At 41.7% G+C, this 15,767-nt stretch overlaps 1 protein-coding gene across 7 annotated transcripts; it reads left to right on the forward strand.

The window, feature by feature from the left end:
- Nucleotides 1-103: 103 nt before the first annotated feature.
- Nucleotides 104-14,589, forward strand: THAP12 (THAP domain containing 12). Of its 7 annotated transcripts, none has more exons than XM_031601093.2 (6): nt 104-282; nt 5,751-5,871; nt 7,654-7,761; nt 8,717-8,753; nt 9,031-10,914; nt 12,241-14,585. In XM_031601093.2, exons 1-6 carry the CDS (start codon nt 194-196, stop codon nt 12,387-12,389), a joined length of 2,388 nt encoding a protein of 795 aa, XP_031456953.2. In that variant the 5' UTR covers nt 104-193; the 3' UTR covers nt 12,390-14,585. The 7 variants fall into 7 exon arrangements, with proteins under 7 accessions (XP_031456953.2, XP_089990283.1, XP_031456954.2 ...); XM_031601094.2 differs by lacking the exon at nt 104-282 and adding an exon at nt 582-651 and having other exon boundaries at nt 12,241-14,586; XM_090134158.1 differs by lacking the exon at nt 104-282 and adding an exon at nt 1,917-4,596 and having other exon boundaries at nt 12,241-14,586.
- The last annotated feature ends 1,178 nt before the right edge of the window (nt 14,590-15,767 follow it).

The following is a 15,767-nucleotide window of genomic DNA, read 5'->3' on the forward strand; positions in this document are numbered from 1 at the left end:
GAGGCGGCCCTTGTTCCCGGCGGAGGGTGGCGGTGAATCCTCCCGGCCGCTCACAGCAGTGTGGAGCCGCTTCCCCCCCCCACCCCTCCTCCCTCCCTCCCCCCCCGGCCTCCTCCTCCTCCTCCTCCACCCCACATCCCCCCCCCTGCGGCCCGGCGGATTTAAAGGGGCAGCCCCACCGATCCGGGGGGCCATGCCGAACTTCTGCGCGGCCCCCAACTGCACCCGCAAGAGCACGCAGTCCGACCTGGCCTTCTTCCGCTTTCCCCGGGACCCGGTCAGGTGAGAGCCCAGATCGGGAAAGACAACCGGAGAATGGCGGGGAGGAGTGAGCGGGCACCGGGCCTCGCTTCTCCCCTCAGATCCCGGCCTGACACCCCGGCTGGGAGGCGGCTCGCTCCCTCCCTCCTCCTTTTTTCCGTGCTCCTCCTCACCTAGGCGGGAAGACTCCGCTGACAGGAGCCGCCCGCTTCTCCTCCTGGCGGCGGCCGCCCGCTCTGTGGTGCCCGAGGGGCGGGGCTCTGCGGGACCCTCCGGCCCGCGGCGGGAGGCGGGAGCGCTGCTGCGCATGCGTCCAGGCGGCCGTTCGCTGCTCGCGCTGCACCCCTGTATCTGGGGGTTGTGTTTGTGAGGAGTGGGGGCAGGTTGGATGTAAGAGACTGTGAGGGAGGGCGTGCCTGGCTCTGAAAGGCCGTGAGGGACTGTGAGAGGGTGTGAGGGAGTGCAGGGTTGCTTGGCTCTGAGGATGCCTTGCTTTGACAGGTGTCTCGTGCTCATCAGTAGCCCTTTCTATGCCATGTGGTGCTTAGAGAGGTTTTGGAGCGTCCTCCCTGAAAACCCCTCTGGATGCCATGCTGTGGGGGGGGCTCTGCTGGGGCAGGGTTGGGTTAGGGGGACCTTGGGGCGTCTCCAGTCTCAGTCATTTGGTAAATGGCCAAATGGCTCAGTGCCCAGAGAGTTGGATGGATAAAGAATTGGTTGGATGGTCACAATCAGCCCTAAAGAGAAGGACCTGGGGGTCCTGATGGATGAAAATCTTAATGTGAGCCAGCAGTGTGCTCTTGCAGCTCAGAAAGCAAATTTTATCCTGGGCTCCATCAGAAAAGGGGTGGCCAGCAGGGATAGGGAGGTGATTGTCCCCCTCTTCTCTGTTCTTTTGAGGCCCCATCTGGAGTACTGTGCCCAGGTCTGGAGCCCCCACTACAAGAAAGACAGAGAGCTGTTGGAGAGGGTCCAAAGAAGAACCACAGAGATGATCAGGGGACTGATCAAAAGACAGCCTGAGGGAGCTGGGCTTGTTCAGCCTGGAGAAAAGAAAGCTGCGGCGTGACTTCACTGCAGCCTTTCAGTACCTAAAGGGAGGTGCTACAAACAGGAGGGGAATCAATTCTTTGAAAGGGTAGATAACAGCAGGACAAGGGGAAATGGTTTGAAGTTTTGGGAGGGAAGATTTAGGTTAGATGTCAGGGGGAAGTTGTTTACTGTGAGAGTGGTGAGGTGCTGGAACAGCTGCCCAGAGAGGCTGTGGATGCCCCGTCCATCCCTGGAGGTGTTCAAGGCCAGATTGGATGGGGCCCTGGGCAGCCTGGTCTGATATTAAATGTGGAGGTTGGTGGCCCTGTATGTGGCAGGGGGGTTGGAGATTCTTGATCGGTGAGGTCCCTTCCAACCTGGGTCATTGATTCTGTGATTCTGTGAATCAAAAGGTTGTGAATGGCTCTGTGTCCCTGTTGAAGTTGGTCGTGAGTGGTGTCCTCCAAGGGTCTGACTTGGGACCAGTGTCGTTCCACATCTTTGTCAGTGACATAGATGATGAGTTTGAGTGCACCCTCAGGAAGTTTGCTGATGACACCAAGCTGAGTGATGCAGTTGACACAACAGAAGGAAGGGTCCTGGATGGACGTAAAAAGTAGGTCCACATGAACCAAGTGATGTTCAGCGATGCAAACTGCAAGCTGTTGCACTTGAGTCTGGGCAATCCTGTATATGCATACAGGCTGGGAGAAGAACTCATTGAGAGCACCACTGCAGAGGAAATAGGGATCCATGACGTCATCCATGAGGCAGCAGTGTACTCTTGTGGCTAAGAGGGCTAGCAGTACCCAGGGTCACATTAAATAGAGTGTGGTTTGCAGCCCAGAAGGTCAACCATAACCAGGGCTGCATCTAAAGAGGGCTGGAAGCAGAGCAAGGGAGGTTATTGTCTCTCTAGTCTGCCCTCGTGAGGCCCCATCTGGAGTACTGCATCCAGAGGCTTGCAACCTTTGTGACAAGCAGCTGTCAGTGAGTTGGTGGTTAGTGGTAGAGCATCCTAAGCAACAGCAGAAGTGATGAGGTATTCAAGTTCCAAATTCCAAGCAGAATCTGTGTGCTGGTAAAGCAACAATTGCATGAGTTGATTTAGGCCATGGAAAATGCAGTGAGAAATAAGATGTATTTAGATGTAAAAATCAACCTGTCAGTTTTCACCCCTGTGCCAGTGTAGATCATGGAGCAGATTCTCCTGGAAGCTGTGCTAATGCATGTGGAAGGCTGGGAGGTGATACAGGATAACAAGCTTGGCTTCTCCAAGGGCAGATCCTGCCTAACCAACCTAGCGGCCTTTTGTGATGGCCTAGCTGTGATGATGGATGAGGGAAGAGCCACTGATGTAATCTGTCTGGACTTCAGTAGGGCCTTTGACACAGTCCCCCATAACATTCTTCTCTCTAAGTTGGAGAGATACGGATCTGATACATGGACTGTTCGATGGACAAGGAACTGGTTGCAAGATCAGTGGTGGCCAGTGGTTTAAAATGGTGACGAGAACCAGTGCTTTTTAACATCTCTATCGGTGACATCAGGTGCACCCTCAGCAGTTGGCGGATGATATCAAGCTATGTGGTGCAGTCAACATGTCTGAGGGATGGGATGCCATCCAGAGAGATCTGGACAGGCTGAGCAGTGAGCCCAGGAGAACCTCATGAGGTTCACTAAGTCCAATTGTAAGTCTGCATGTGGTTCGTGGCAACCCTTGCTATCTGTACAAGCTGGGCAGTGTAAGGATGGAGCACAGCCTGTAAGGGATACTGGTGGATGGCAGCTGGACATGAGCCAGTGTGTCCTCACAACCCAGAAAGCCTACTGTATCCTGGGTTGCATCTAAAGCAGTGTTTGCAGGGCAAGGGGGTGATCTGTGCCTTTGCTCTGTGCTGTGAGACCTCACCTGGAGTACTGCAACCTGATGTGGAGTGCAGGAAAGACATGGAGCTGGTAGAGCATATCCAGAGGAGGGCCACAAAAATGATCCAAGGGATGGAATACCTCTTCTATGAGGACAGGCTGAGAGAAGAGAAGGCTCCAGGGAGAGCAGCCTGTCACAGTATCTAAAGGGGGGCTGTAAGAAAGAAGGGAACAGGTTCTTTCACGGGAATAGGACAAAGGGAAATGGTTTTGTATTAAAGAAGGGCAGATTAAGATTGGATATAAGGAAGAAGTATTTTCTGCAAAATTGGGTTTTGGTGCTCTCTGAGCTTCAGGCATAATTTGTAAGGAACCCTTGCTGGAAAATCTGAATGTTGTCAAGTTGCGCAAAACTGGTCAATACATGATAGTTTATTGTGTGAAGAAAATACCTTCTTCAGTTCATAACTTCTCTACTGAAAGGAACTTTGGTTTAATGTTTGCCATTGTAGCATGTCGGAAAAAAGCCCAGAAATGTGCAGTTAATGGAACTATAAACTAAAGCTGAAATACTTTAAACTAAACTTAAATACTTAAAACTATGTTTTAAGACTTCTTAATGTATTTACTGTCAGCCATCATTTGTGGAAGCTTAAAAGGTCTTTTGGAAGAAATGTATGTCAGCTACAATGAGTTGAACAGCATAAATTAATGTTTGCAAAAAGAAGTGCCCATGGAATTGGATCTCAGTTATTGTTATAGGAATGGCTTACTTGTGAGTCAGTAACTGTTGACAGTTATTATGTGTAACATTTACCATCCCCCTTTAGTTCTGTGGCTATCTGACAACATACCAACACTCCAGCCTTTGCCACTGAAGTTCCGTAGATGTCTTGGGGTCCAGTTACAGATCTTATGCTCTAATGGGGTGAGGAGCTTGTTGCCCGTGCCTGATCAGGATCCACAAACTCAGGCCCTTTGTGCCTGATCATTTACTCAGGAGTTGATTTCAGCACAGAAGGTGGCAGCCACAGCTGCCTTTATGTAACCAGGGGAGAAAACAAGAAAGGAGAGGAGCATTTTAATTTTATCTTTGTGCAACTCTTTTTCCCAGTATGGATGTTCTGAGAAGCTTGTGGTGTCTTTTGATATTGCTGAAAAGTCTGATCTGGTGCCTACCTTCTATTAGTATGTACTTTACTTACTTTCTGGATGGCAGCAACACTGGAGATAGAGGAATTTGGGCTGACTTTGCCTTGACAACTGTATGCCAGCTCTGATGTATGCACTATAGATGTGCCATTGCTGCCACTAGTTTGTTCCTGTGTTTGCTAGGATGTGATTCGGAGGAGCTGTCATAAAGCAAGGAGCTTGGACTTTGCCCTATGGTGGTCTTCCTCAGCATCCCTGAGTCAGCAGAGAAAAGCGTGTAAGGTCAGGCTCTTGTTCTGAACATCCTTCTGGACCCAAGTGTTCTACATTCACTATCAGGAGGCTCATCAGCCTTTGTGACAGCCAATATGATTGCCCTTAATTGTTTGGTAATTGGAGCACCTGCTTAGAAAGTATTAGAGCTAGACTGAATATGGTCTGCGTGTTAAAGTTCTCCAATGTGAAAAAGCCATAATTATGCTGTGTGGTTAAAGGAAGAGTGTTCTCCTGTTCTCTTTTTGAGGTTCTTGCATTTTCCAGGCAGGAGTGCAAGACCTGTGCTGCCAAAAGACTGAGCAATAAAAGTGTTTTTATTTTAATAAAAGATGTTATCTGTGAATCCGTGAGAATAATCTATTAGAAATGATTCCTGTTTTATGGTTCTTGTTGCTACTGTTATTTTTTTGTTCCAAGTGCCAATTAAAAAAACAAGAAGAGAGAAATCTAAGTTGAAAAGCTGAGAAGTACGTAGCAAAGTGATGTGTTGTAAAAGAAGTCATTGAGAATGAAAGTTCCTTCTCATTTTTACTGTAGGATTACTGTGATAGCATTGGAATTCTTGGTAATGTAGCTGTTTCTGGCTTTCTTCAGTTTGTTTGGGGAGGGTTTTGGCCTAGGAGAGGTAGGAGCTCATGTAACCTCATTATACAGTTAGAATTGTCAATAATAAACCTATCAATTACAGTAACGTTTGTGTTACTGTATGTAGTGAGTCTGTGATGCCTCAAGGTGCACATCCATTACAACAGTGCTCCTTCAGAGAATTGTCTTTGTGGGACTTGTTTTTATTTTGAACTTCTAAATACTGAGATATTAATGACTGCTGGAATCTTCTTAACTTACACGTATAATTTACCAAGGAAATGAAATAGTAGATGAGTTTTACTGGATGCTGCATGCTGCTCAAATGTGGTTGCATAGACCCCATTGGGGGAAGTACAAGCTGACTAATTTACATCAGTTATTGGTAGTAGTGACTGCCTGGGTGATATTGAATGGTAAGCAAATGGATAAAAACAGATTTTTGAAAGATCTTTTGATTCTTTGCAGCCTTTCATGAAGGGTGGGGCTCACTGCACACTGGTTATGAGCCAGGCTTGAAACTAGGGCATTTTGTTTAATCTTAAAACTAGCTAACATTTTCTGCTTCTGTATAGGTGTCAAAGATGGGTAGAGAACTGTCGAAGGGCAGATTTAGAAGATAAAACTCCAGATCAACTCAACAAGCACTACAGACTGTGTGCTAAACATTTTGAGACCTCTATGATATGTAGAAGTGTAAGTAAAACCAAGCATTTGTTTATTGCGCCTTGCAGAACGTGATTAAGATTCTTTTTAATCAGATTGTTGCATTTAATCTTTGATCTCCTGGGTAAGGGGTCTCTGGGAAAATTAATCACTTAGTTTTAATTGATGTTGTTGTGGCCCAGGGTACTGCACAGACTTGCAGATGTCTGTACTGGCACAAAGGATGAGGTGGAACTCATCCAGACTCTTTTCAGCAGTGTGCAGAGACAGGACAAGGGGAAATGGCCAGAAGCTGGAGCATAGGAAGTTCCGCACCAATGTGCGCAAGAACTTCTTTACGGTGAGGGTGACGGAGCACTGGAACAGGCTGCCCAGGAAGGTTGTGGAGTCTCCTTCTCTGGAGATATTCAAGACCCGCCTGGACGCCTACCTGTGCGACCTGGTGTAGGGATCCTGCTTTGGCAGGGGGGTTGGACTCGATGATCTCTGGAGGTCCCTTCCAACCCCTACGATTCTGTGATTCTGTGATTCTGTGGAAGCAAGCAGTTTGGGATAAGAAATGCAGAGCTGCTTCTGTTGGCTTAATGATTGTGTAGCTCTGGTCTTCAAAGCGGTTCTTTCCTCGTGCAAAACTGTTCATTTTGTTTATTGTCACTATGTGTTACAACATCATTTACATTTATTGGGTGTAAGAATGTATGTTTGCATACCTCTAATTATTTAAAATCATTAATGTGCTGTTACTGTAGTGTATATATGGTGCAATAAAGTTCAGTTGCACTCAGCTGTGGCCAAGAGATTTAAACATTCTGTGTATATGTCAGGCTTTTGGTTCCTGCTATTTTTTATCCAGCAAAAATTATGGTACTGTTTCCTGTTAGCATGAAGAATTGAAGGCTATTACTTCACTAAGATGGTGCTGATTTTTTTTTAACAGCTTCCTTAACAGTAGAAAATGATAGATTTGTGGCTTTGTACCAACTTTTGATTTCTAAACTGAAATAGATGAAGTTGGTTTTCTTGTTATGTAGAATAATTAAAACATGTAGGTCAGACTATGAATTCCTAGTGGTAGTATACATGACAGGATCTTTGTTTAGCCAGCATCCCAGAAACAAACCAAAAAGTAATTCTGGATCTGCAGTGAAGCTTCATGAAACTCTGTTTGAAATCTTTGGTCCAGTGACATGTACAAACATGGTCAGTTAAAGGTCTTTTCTTGATGGAAACAGTTCAATTTAGACAATGTATATTTGCATATACTGTGAACTTAAATTTCTATCTAAAACACTTTAACTGCTGGAAACATTTATATGATCATCTAGAAGCCTTCATCTTCTTCATCTGACAGATGTGTTTTCCTTCAGGATGATCAAATTGTTTTCTTTCTGATGCATCATCGTCTGTATGTTCAGAAAATTTATTAAAAAATAATCATAATATTCAAATAACTTAAAATTGCTGCACCAGGGATCTGAGATACGAAGATAAAGGGGAGGAAAAAGTGGTTATACTTATTTTCTTAAACATCTCTTCTCATTTTCAGTCTTCTTTTGACATCCTTGAAAATGGGTATTGCATAGTAGAACTATATGTCTGTTCTGATGCATCAGAAAGTGAACATAATTAACTGGAAAAAAAAAATCTTCGTACAAAACCAACAGAAATTCATAGGTGATGTTCCTTGTACACACAGCACAAAACCCACAAAATTTCAGAGGCCATGCTTTGTTTTTGGAGAGGAAAAAAACAGAATTTCAGAGACTACGCTTGCTTCCCAGAGGCAACACTAATCTAGATGTCTTTTTACAGAGCCCTTACAGAACAGTTTTAAGAGATAATGCTGTGCCAACTATATTTGATCTTACAAGTCATCTGAACAATCCCCACAGCAGGCATAGAAAACGGATAAAAGAGCTGGTAAGTTTGTAAAATAAGTTTGATTTGGCTTTGCTTTAATGTTAGTACTATAAAACAAGTTCATGTGAAAATTTTATGTGGAATGTCTAATAGTGATTAGCACTTTGGTGTTTTCAGTTTCTATACTGCTATTTGAGTACAATATTATTGATTATAAGTTAAAACGTAAATGTTACACTGAAGTTTTATCTACCAAGAGAAGTTTAATGGGATAATCTGGAAAATGAGAGCTGATTGTGTCTTCCAAGGGAAGTGTATTGCTTCCTCTTACTTGTTATTGCAGTGCTAACTGAAAAACACCTTACAGCTGCAACCCTGCAAATCTTGCTCTGTGTTGACTGTTTATTTGAGTCACTTCTGCAGTTCAGACATCCTTCAGAGCTCTACAAATACAATCCATGTGTAAAAGCAAGATCAGGCAATTTCTTGTGGAACTGTAACTTGTCAGTGGCTCTTTTGGGACACTTTGTGTCTTTAGGTTTCTGTGAATTTCAGTATACTGAAAATTAAGATGAATTTAACTCCTAAACTGTGTTTATACATCAGAGTAGTACAGACAGTTTCTAGATGCATTTGATAAGTGTTTATTAACTAAAACTTAGAAAATAATTGAAGGCTACTGCTATTTGTACATGTTTATAGTAGAATGGAATTCTTTAATGTAATTGATTTACTCATAATTGTAAAATGCAGATTGAACAATCTCCTGATGTATGTATGGGAACCTTAGCAGTAATAGCAAACCATTCTTCTGCAATTAGTAGATATGTGTTGTGACAGCAATACACTACCTGAAGAACCTCCTTCTCTTAGACCTTCTAGCACGTTTTTGGTAGGTATTAACACTCTGAAAATGGTCTCATCTGCAATATTTGCATCTGAACTTGATATATTTCAGTATTTTAAAGGGGTCATGTGGTAGACAATAACATCAATATATCTTTTTTTTTTTAAGAGTGAAGATGAAATAAGAACACTGAAACAGCAAAAGAGTAAGTGGGCAATGAGTTCATAAAAACTTTGTTTACTAAGGCTGATTAGGAACTGTAGGGCACATAACTGTAAATTTATTTATTTGTTCAGGAGGATAATTTAGTTGCTGCTTGATTCAGGTAGTTCATCTAAGCTCATTCCAATGTAGTCAGTCACTTTAAAACTGGAAATATTCTTCTCTTGATTCCAGTAACTTAAAGGTAACAGGGATAGTAGGGGGAAAGCATGTGTTATGTTTTAGTTGTCTTAACACTTACAATATTTTGTATTTTGTAGTTAATGAAGCTTTTGAACGGGAACAGGCAACTCAAGAACTGAATGAAAGCAATGCACAAAATGCTGTCTCAGAGGAAGGTGGGGAGCAGCAAGAGGAAAAATCTGTTCCTTTAACTCTGGAAGAAAGAGAAAACAAGGATTACCTTAAGTCACTGTTTGAAATTCTGATCCTAATGGGTAAACAAAATATTCCGTTGGATAGCCATAATGCGGATGAGCTTCCAGAAGGTATTTTTACTTCAGATAACTTTCAGGCTCTGCTGGAATATAGAATCAATGCTGGAGATGAAGTTCTGAGGAAACGGTTTGAAATGACTGCAGTCAATCTTGAGTATTGTTCGAAAACGCAGCAGAAACAAATGCTTGAGATCTGTGAAAGCTGCATCAGAGAAGAAACACTGAGGGAAGTAAGAGACTCACACTTCTTTTCTATTGTCACTGATGAAGTAGTAGACATAGCAGGAGAGGAACATTTGCCAGTCTTGGTGAGATTTGTTGATGATTCTCATAATCTAAGAGAAGAATTCATAGGATTTTTACCTTATGAGGCTGATCCTGAAATATTAGCTGTTAAGTTCCATACAACTATTACTGAAAAATGGGGTCTGAACATGGAATACTGTCGGGGTCAAGCCTACATCGTCTCCAGTGGGTTTGCTTCTAAAATGAAAGTTGTGGCTACAAGACTCTTGGAGAAGTATCCACAAGCTGTGTATACTCTGTGTTCCTCTTGTGCCTTAAATGTATGGTTGGCAAAGTCGGTTCCTGTTGTTGGTGTTTCCATGGCCCTAGGAACGATCGAAGAAGTTCGCTGTCTTTTTAGTCGATCTCCACAATTACTGGTGGAACTGGACAATGCAATTTCTGCTCTATTTCAGAACAATGAGGAGAAAGGTAATGAGCTGAAGGAGATCTGCCGTTCTCAGTGGACAGGCAGGCATGATACTTTTGAGGTTTTGGTGGATCTCATGCAAGCTTTGGTACTGTGTTTGGACGCGGTAAGCAACGATTCCACTGTCAGGTGGAACAACTTCATTGCTGGTCGAGCATTTGTACTTTCAAGTGCATTAACAGATTTTGACTTCATTGTCACTATCGTAATTCTGAAAAACGTGCTGTCTTTTACAAGAGCATTTGGAAAAAATCTCCAGGGACAAACATCAGATGTGTTCTTTGCAGCTAGCAGCTTAACAGCAGTGTTGCATTCTCTGAACGAAGTGATGGAGAATATTGAAGTTTATCATGAATTTTGGTTTGAGGAAGCAACAAACTTGGCTGCAAAACTGGATGTACAAATTAAACTCCCTGGAAAATTCCGCAGGTCTCAACAGGGTAACTTCGACGCTGAGTTAACGTCAGAAAATTACTACAAAGAAATTCTTAGTGTCCCTACAGTGGAACATATAATTCAAGAATTAAAAGATATATTCTCAGAACAACATTTAAAAGCTCTGAAGTGTTTATCTTTAGTGCCCTCAGTCATGGGTCAGCTCAAATTCAATACATCTGAGGAGCATCACGCTGACATGTACAAAAATGACTTACCTAATCCGGACACGCTTTCTGCTGAGCTTCATTGTTGGAGAATCAAGTGGAAGCACAGAGGAAAAGATATTGAACTTCCAGCTACTATTTATGAAGCACTTCACTTGCCAGACATAAAGTATTTCCCTAATGTATATGCATTGCTTAAAGTATTGTGCATTCTTCCGGTGATGAAAGTGGAGAATGAAAAATATGAAATAGGACGAAAGCGCTTAAAGGCATACCTGAAAAACACCGTGACAGAGCAAAGGTCAAGCAACCTAGCTTTGCTGAACATAAACATTGATATAAAACATGACTTAGACTTAATGGTGGACACCTACATTAAACTCTATCCAGGTAAAGTGGAATTTCAAGCAGACTTTCTTCCCTCGAACAATTCTGAAGTAACAGAAAGCTCTTAATTTTTTTTTAAGCTCTTACCAGTCTGATTAAACAGCTTTTTGCTAGTTAACTTGCAATGAGGGGGAAAAAAAAGACTTGGAAATCTGAAATAAATAAATAATCACCACAATTGTATTTCCATTTTAGGTCTCAGATTTAAGAAACTGTGGTCAATAACCCATGTTATGTTTTGTTAGTCTGTATTAAATATACTATGTGAACAAAAACAAGTCTGAAAATAAGCCCATGCCCTTTGCAGAGGTGCTTTCTGTATCTGATTGACTTAACTGGGTGCTTGCTTGCTGCATCTTGGAAAAAGTACGTTGTGATGATTGTAGATCTGATGGGGCTGTTACAGTATTTGCTCATGAAATAGGTTAAGAAAAAACTGAAAGTGTTGAAAAGGGTATAATCCATTTCTGTTCTGTTACTTAGAATTCGACTTCACGCTTTTTGAATTTGTCTTTAACTGATGCCCATTCAGTTGGCATTTTGGAGAATGAATTCAGCAGTTGCACAGGCCTCATGCTGTGGATTGTTCCTGGTGTAAAGTGAATGTTCGTGGTACAGAGATACATTTAAGGTTTCACTGGAAGAGTCAACCTCTTTAATCTCTTGACTGTTTACATTCCTTTGTGTGAGACACACAACTTTAGGCTTTTAACAAGCATGGAAGGAGTACTGAAATTCTCTAAGGACACTAAAAAAAAAAATAAGGTTTATTCCAGAACAACTTAAGTCTGTTTGACAAAAAAAAAAAAAAGTGAATCTTATTGTCTGTTTACTTGTGAACTCACCCAAGAAAGATTAAAATAAGAGTTTGTTGTTTGTCTAGAAGTAAGATTGAAAATATTGCTGTTATTTTTGGCAAGAATAAAACATTTTTGTACAGTTTATTGCGATTTAAAATAAAATGTGAATTGCTTTTTACACAGTATTGAATTTATTAGTAAAGCGGTGCCTCTTTAAGAATGTATATACTTTTGTAAGGTACCTTTTAGTTTGGTTGTGTTTGTTTTGTTTTGTGATCCTAGTGAGTAACCTTGTCTTAAGACACAGAAAGAACTGTGTAGTAATGCATGATCTGTATGTTTTGCTGAAGGTTTTTTGAAGTTTTGAAATAATTTTAAACACAGCATTCTTAATTGTGGAAGTTTTGTCTAACTGAAGCAGTGACAGGTGGAAATAGCTTTAACTTGAATGGCTGAAAAGTTTTGTAGCTATCCCGATGTATGCCAGTTTTTTAACTTATAATTGTGCTTCTATGTATTTTCTTTCCAGTGGAGGAAAATTCCAGCAACAGAAAATTGAATGACTGTAGAGACGGTGATAAATACAACTCCCAGTGTGACCACAGGCAAACAATAAGAATAAATTTGGAAAAAAACCAAACCCTACAGCTCTTTAGTTCTAGTAAACCTAGTTATTAAAATGGTTATGTACATCTTAAATGTTTTCAGGAGCTTTTATTTACATTGGTGTAGTTAAGAATTACTTTTAAAAAGTGTTATCATTTCTTTTGCTGCTATTTCTATCTGATATCTGGCATACTTTCCTGTTCATGCAGTTGTCTCAGCCAGGAAATGTAATAGCCAGTAGTAGCTTGTTCTTTTTCTGAAAAGGATATATGGAAAAAAAAAAAAAGTTAGAATTCAGACAGAAAATCTTTGTTTAAGAACATCTGAATCTTAATAATGGGGGGAAAAGAAAGGATGAGGGTTAGGGGGAAAACGCTTTTCTATCCTGGGAATGTTTGTCACTTCTAGTAAATACAGCGATGTGTGGTGGGTGTTGTACCAGTCTTCTATCAGGAATTCAGGAATACTTTAAGAACAAATAAAAAAAGGTGCAGCAAAGTGGCTTATTCCAATTGTTGGAATCCTTACTGCACAGCAGACTGGTTGAACTCCCTGAGTCTTTTGAGAGCAGGCAAGGTTTAATGCCTTGTGAAGCAAATTAGTTCCACCTAACTTCGGTTTCTGAGCTGTAATAATTGCTGCGGGCTCATTTGCTATCTAAAGAAGCTGTCTAGGTACATCAGAGGGCTGCTACTGTTTGTCTTCATTTCTGATGAGACAGAGACCACAAAAATTGCACTTCAGCTGGTAAGATTTGTTGCTTGAGTATAGGCAACATGCTCATAGTCAGACAAGGAAAACTGATCCCCAGTTCCATGTGATTGACCAAAAGTGCCGAAGACTCTTTCTGATTATGTAAATAGAATCTTTTTGGCTGATGTACAGAGACAAATGGAAGAAGAGAAACGCAGTAAAACACCCCGTTAGCTACTAAAGTGTCTTTTGGAGCCAAACTGTGACTAGCTTTGCTAATTAGCTGGTTCCAAGTGCCTTCATTGCTTGCTGTGCTTGATCATCACATTGCCTTTCACAGCAATATCTAGATTGTAATCAATCAAAAGCTCCCTACTAAGGCTATTTGAATTGTTCCTTTGCTGCAGAATACCTTGCTTCTTTTTGGTGTCGGCACATCACTTGAGAACCTGCAGCAGGAAGTCTGAATGGTGGCTTTGCAATATCTATAGGAGCAAAGAAATAGCAGGTAGTAATGGTAGGTAGCCCTCTGACTTAAGAGGACTGTGTGGAAGAAACCATTTCCTGAAAATATAGTGGCTTCCATCTGCTGGAGGTGCAGATGGGAGACAGCTGAAGGAGAATCCAATGATACAATATCAAAGGGAATATTGCTGCTTGAGCAGGCCAGAGTTTGATAGAGAAGTAACTGAAACTGAGACAAATACTGAGGATAAACTTTGGTTCCATTTTTTAACAGATTTTTGAGACAGAGGGAATTGTCATCTTAAATATCCTTTCAGTACAGGACAGTGTATGTTTCCAAGGTGCAACTGAGGTATTTAGGTATTTCCCTGGCTTTGACCTGGCTTTTTGGAGTACTCTATGTGACAAAGTAATATGTTTTCCTCAGTTGATGGTATTTTGTGTAAATAGGGCTTGTCTTAAGCGTATACAAACTCTTTTCCCATGCACAAAGTTTTTGTTAGAATGCTCTATTGCTCCTTTCAGAAGTAGCATGTAGCTTTCTATCTCCTGTAGTGCTTTTTCTGTCTGGCTATAGAAATGTTTTAACTGCTTGTCTGGCTGCCAAAGTTCTGCTGTAAAGAAGTAGAGGACCAGAACCACTTAATGACTCTGGGTGCAGCTATCATGTTCCCCATGCACTCTGTTTATGTGAAACACTGCAAATCTCGGTGTTGCCAGAAACATCCAAATTAATCTGAAAGGATGAAAATAAATCTCTTTACTGGATCTGTTCCAGGCAGCAGTTCCTAATATAGAATAACAATAGGTGTTATCCCAAAGTAGGCTTAATATTCAATAATTTCCAGACCTCTAGAGCTCCCTTGTTTCCCTAAGGGAAAAAAAAAAAAAAAAAATCTTACGAAGAATCATTTTCTACCCACTATTTCACATATGTGTAAGCAGTGAGGCATCAGCAAAAAATAGAATTGGGAATTGTAGACAATTCTACAGCAGTTTCAAAATACGTGTGTGCTTATTATACGCTGCCCTTACTTTGCAAAATTGTATTAATTGTGTTCCATAACACTGTAATTGTACACTTTGTTATTGCCATATATATATATATATTTTTCTATTTATTTTCATGTAGCAAAGCAATCTTTTCATAAAACCTTACTTCTGTGTCTTCTGTTTTAGCTTGCATTATAGATACCCCTGGGAGTGTCTTTGAAGGCAAGGCAGGTACTAGTACAATTTATTCAGTGATGTTGAGGATCAGGAGCAGTGCCCTGGTGACAGAACAGGACCTTTGCAGTTCCCTACTCCTCTGTTTTGCAGTGTCCTAAAGTTAGACATCATCAAGGAAACAGTTTTTGTGACAGCCCAGGTAATCTTCCTGTAAATGTTGATGCTTTTGTGTTGCAGTGGCTGAAGTTTCTTGTAGGTTAATTCTGGCAACTAAGAGACTTCAGTTTCTACTGTCAACAGGATGTGGTGTTTGAGGAGAAGAACTGAATGCCAGCGACTTGCTGTTTTGTCTCCTTTTATCCCTTTCATCTCTAGAACAGGGGAATTTCAAGCTTTGTGGCTGGTTCCTAGTGAAGCAGCAAGACGCTTCTGTACAATGTATAGAAATATCTGGTATTTATTGTGCCAATCCTGAAGAAGCAGATGGAAATTTCTTGACCATTCTTTCATTCAATCCTTAGATTCACTAAAGCAAAGGGCATCCTTAGTGCCCACCATCACAGGAAATGCCTGCTCCTCCTGAATGCAATGCTGCCAAATGTGGAAAAAGCTGTGAATAACCTGCAGCAGTGATGCTAGTCATCCCAACAAAGGCAATGAAGACTTCTGAGCTCTTTCCTGAAGTTTGAGAGATGGAGGTTGGCTGCTTCTTGTTGTATAGTTGAGTGGAGCAAGGACAATTTACCCATACTGCAGATGGAGAACAGTTTTGCTCATGTCTTAAGGATTCTTGGAACAGTTGCTCACCACCTGCTTCATAGCAGCCTTTGGAGTTGGAGTATTTAGTGAAGTATCTTTCATGGCAGGTCCAGCAAGCACTGGATAAGTGAGGGTAGACAGTAATGATGACTCTATCATACCTGTGATCCTATGAAAGTACTACAAAGTGAAAATAAGAGGATATCATACACGAGCTGCACTGCAGGGTAGCTAGGACTCCACCTGCAATCTCAGGTCCTCAGTCCACTTCCAAGGGAATGTTATCATTGTCCTTAGAGCAGGCTACAAAGGGATGGTACTTGCAAGTGCATGGTGCTTCTCAGCAGAAGCCGGCCAGTTCCT

This window comes from Phasianus colchicus, chromosome 1 (assembly GCF_987193195.1).
Source record: "Phasianus colchicus chromosome 1, bPhaCol1.hap1.1, whole genome shotgun sequence".
Taxonomy (NCBI): domain Eukaryota; kingdom Metazoa; phylum Chordata; class Aves; order Galliformes; family Phasianidae; genus Phasianus; species Phasianus colchicus.

What these genes read in the sequence shown, in the direction of transcription:
- THAP12 (XM_031601093.2), top strand. Translation starts at nt 194, where the DNA reads ATGCCGAACTTCTGCGCGGCCCCCAACTGCACCCGCAAGAGCACGCAG. An exon ending in TTTCCCCGGGACCCGGTCAG is followed by an intron (nt 283 to 5,750) that starts GTGAGAGCCCAG and finishes GCTTCTGTATAG; the next exon opens with GTGTCAAAGATGGGTAGAGA. An exon ending in GAAAACGGATAAAAGAGCTG is followed by an intron (nt 7,762 to 8,716) that starts GTAAGTTTGTAA and finishes TTTTTTTTTAAG; the next exon opens with AGTGAAGATGAAATAAGAAC.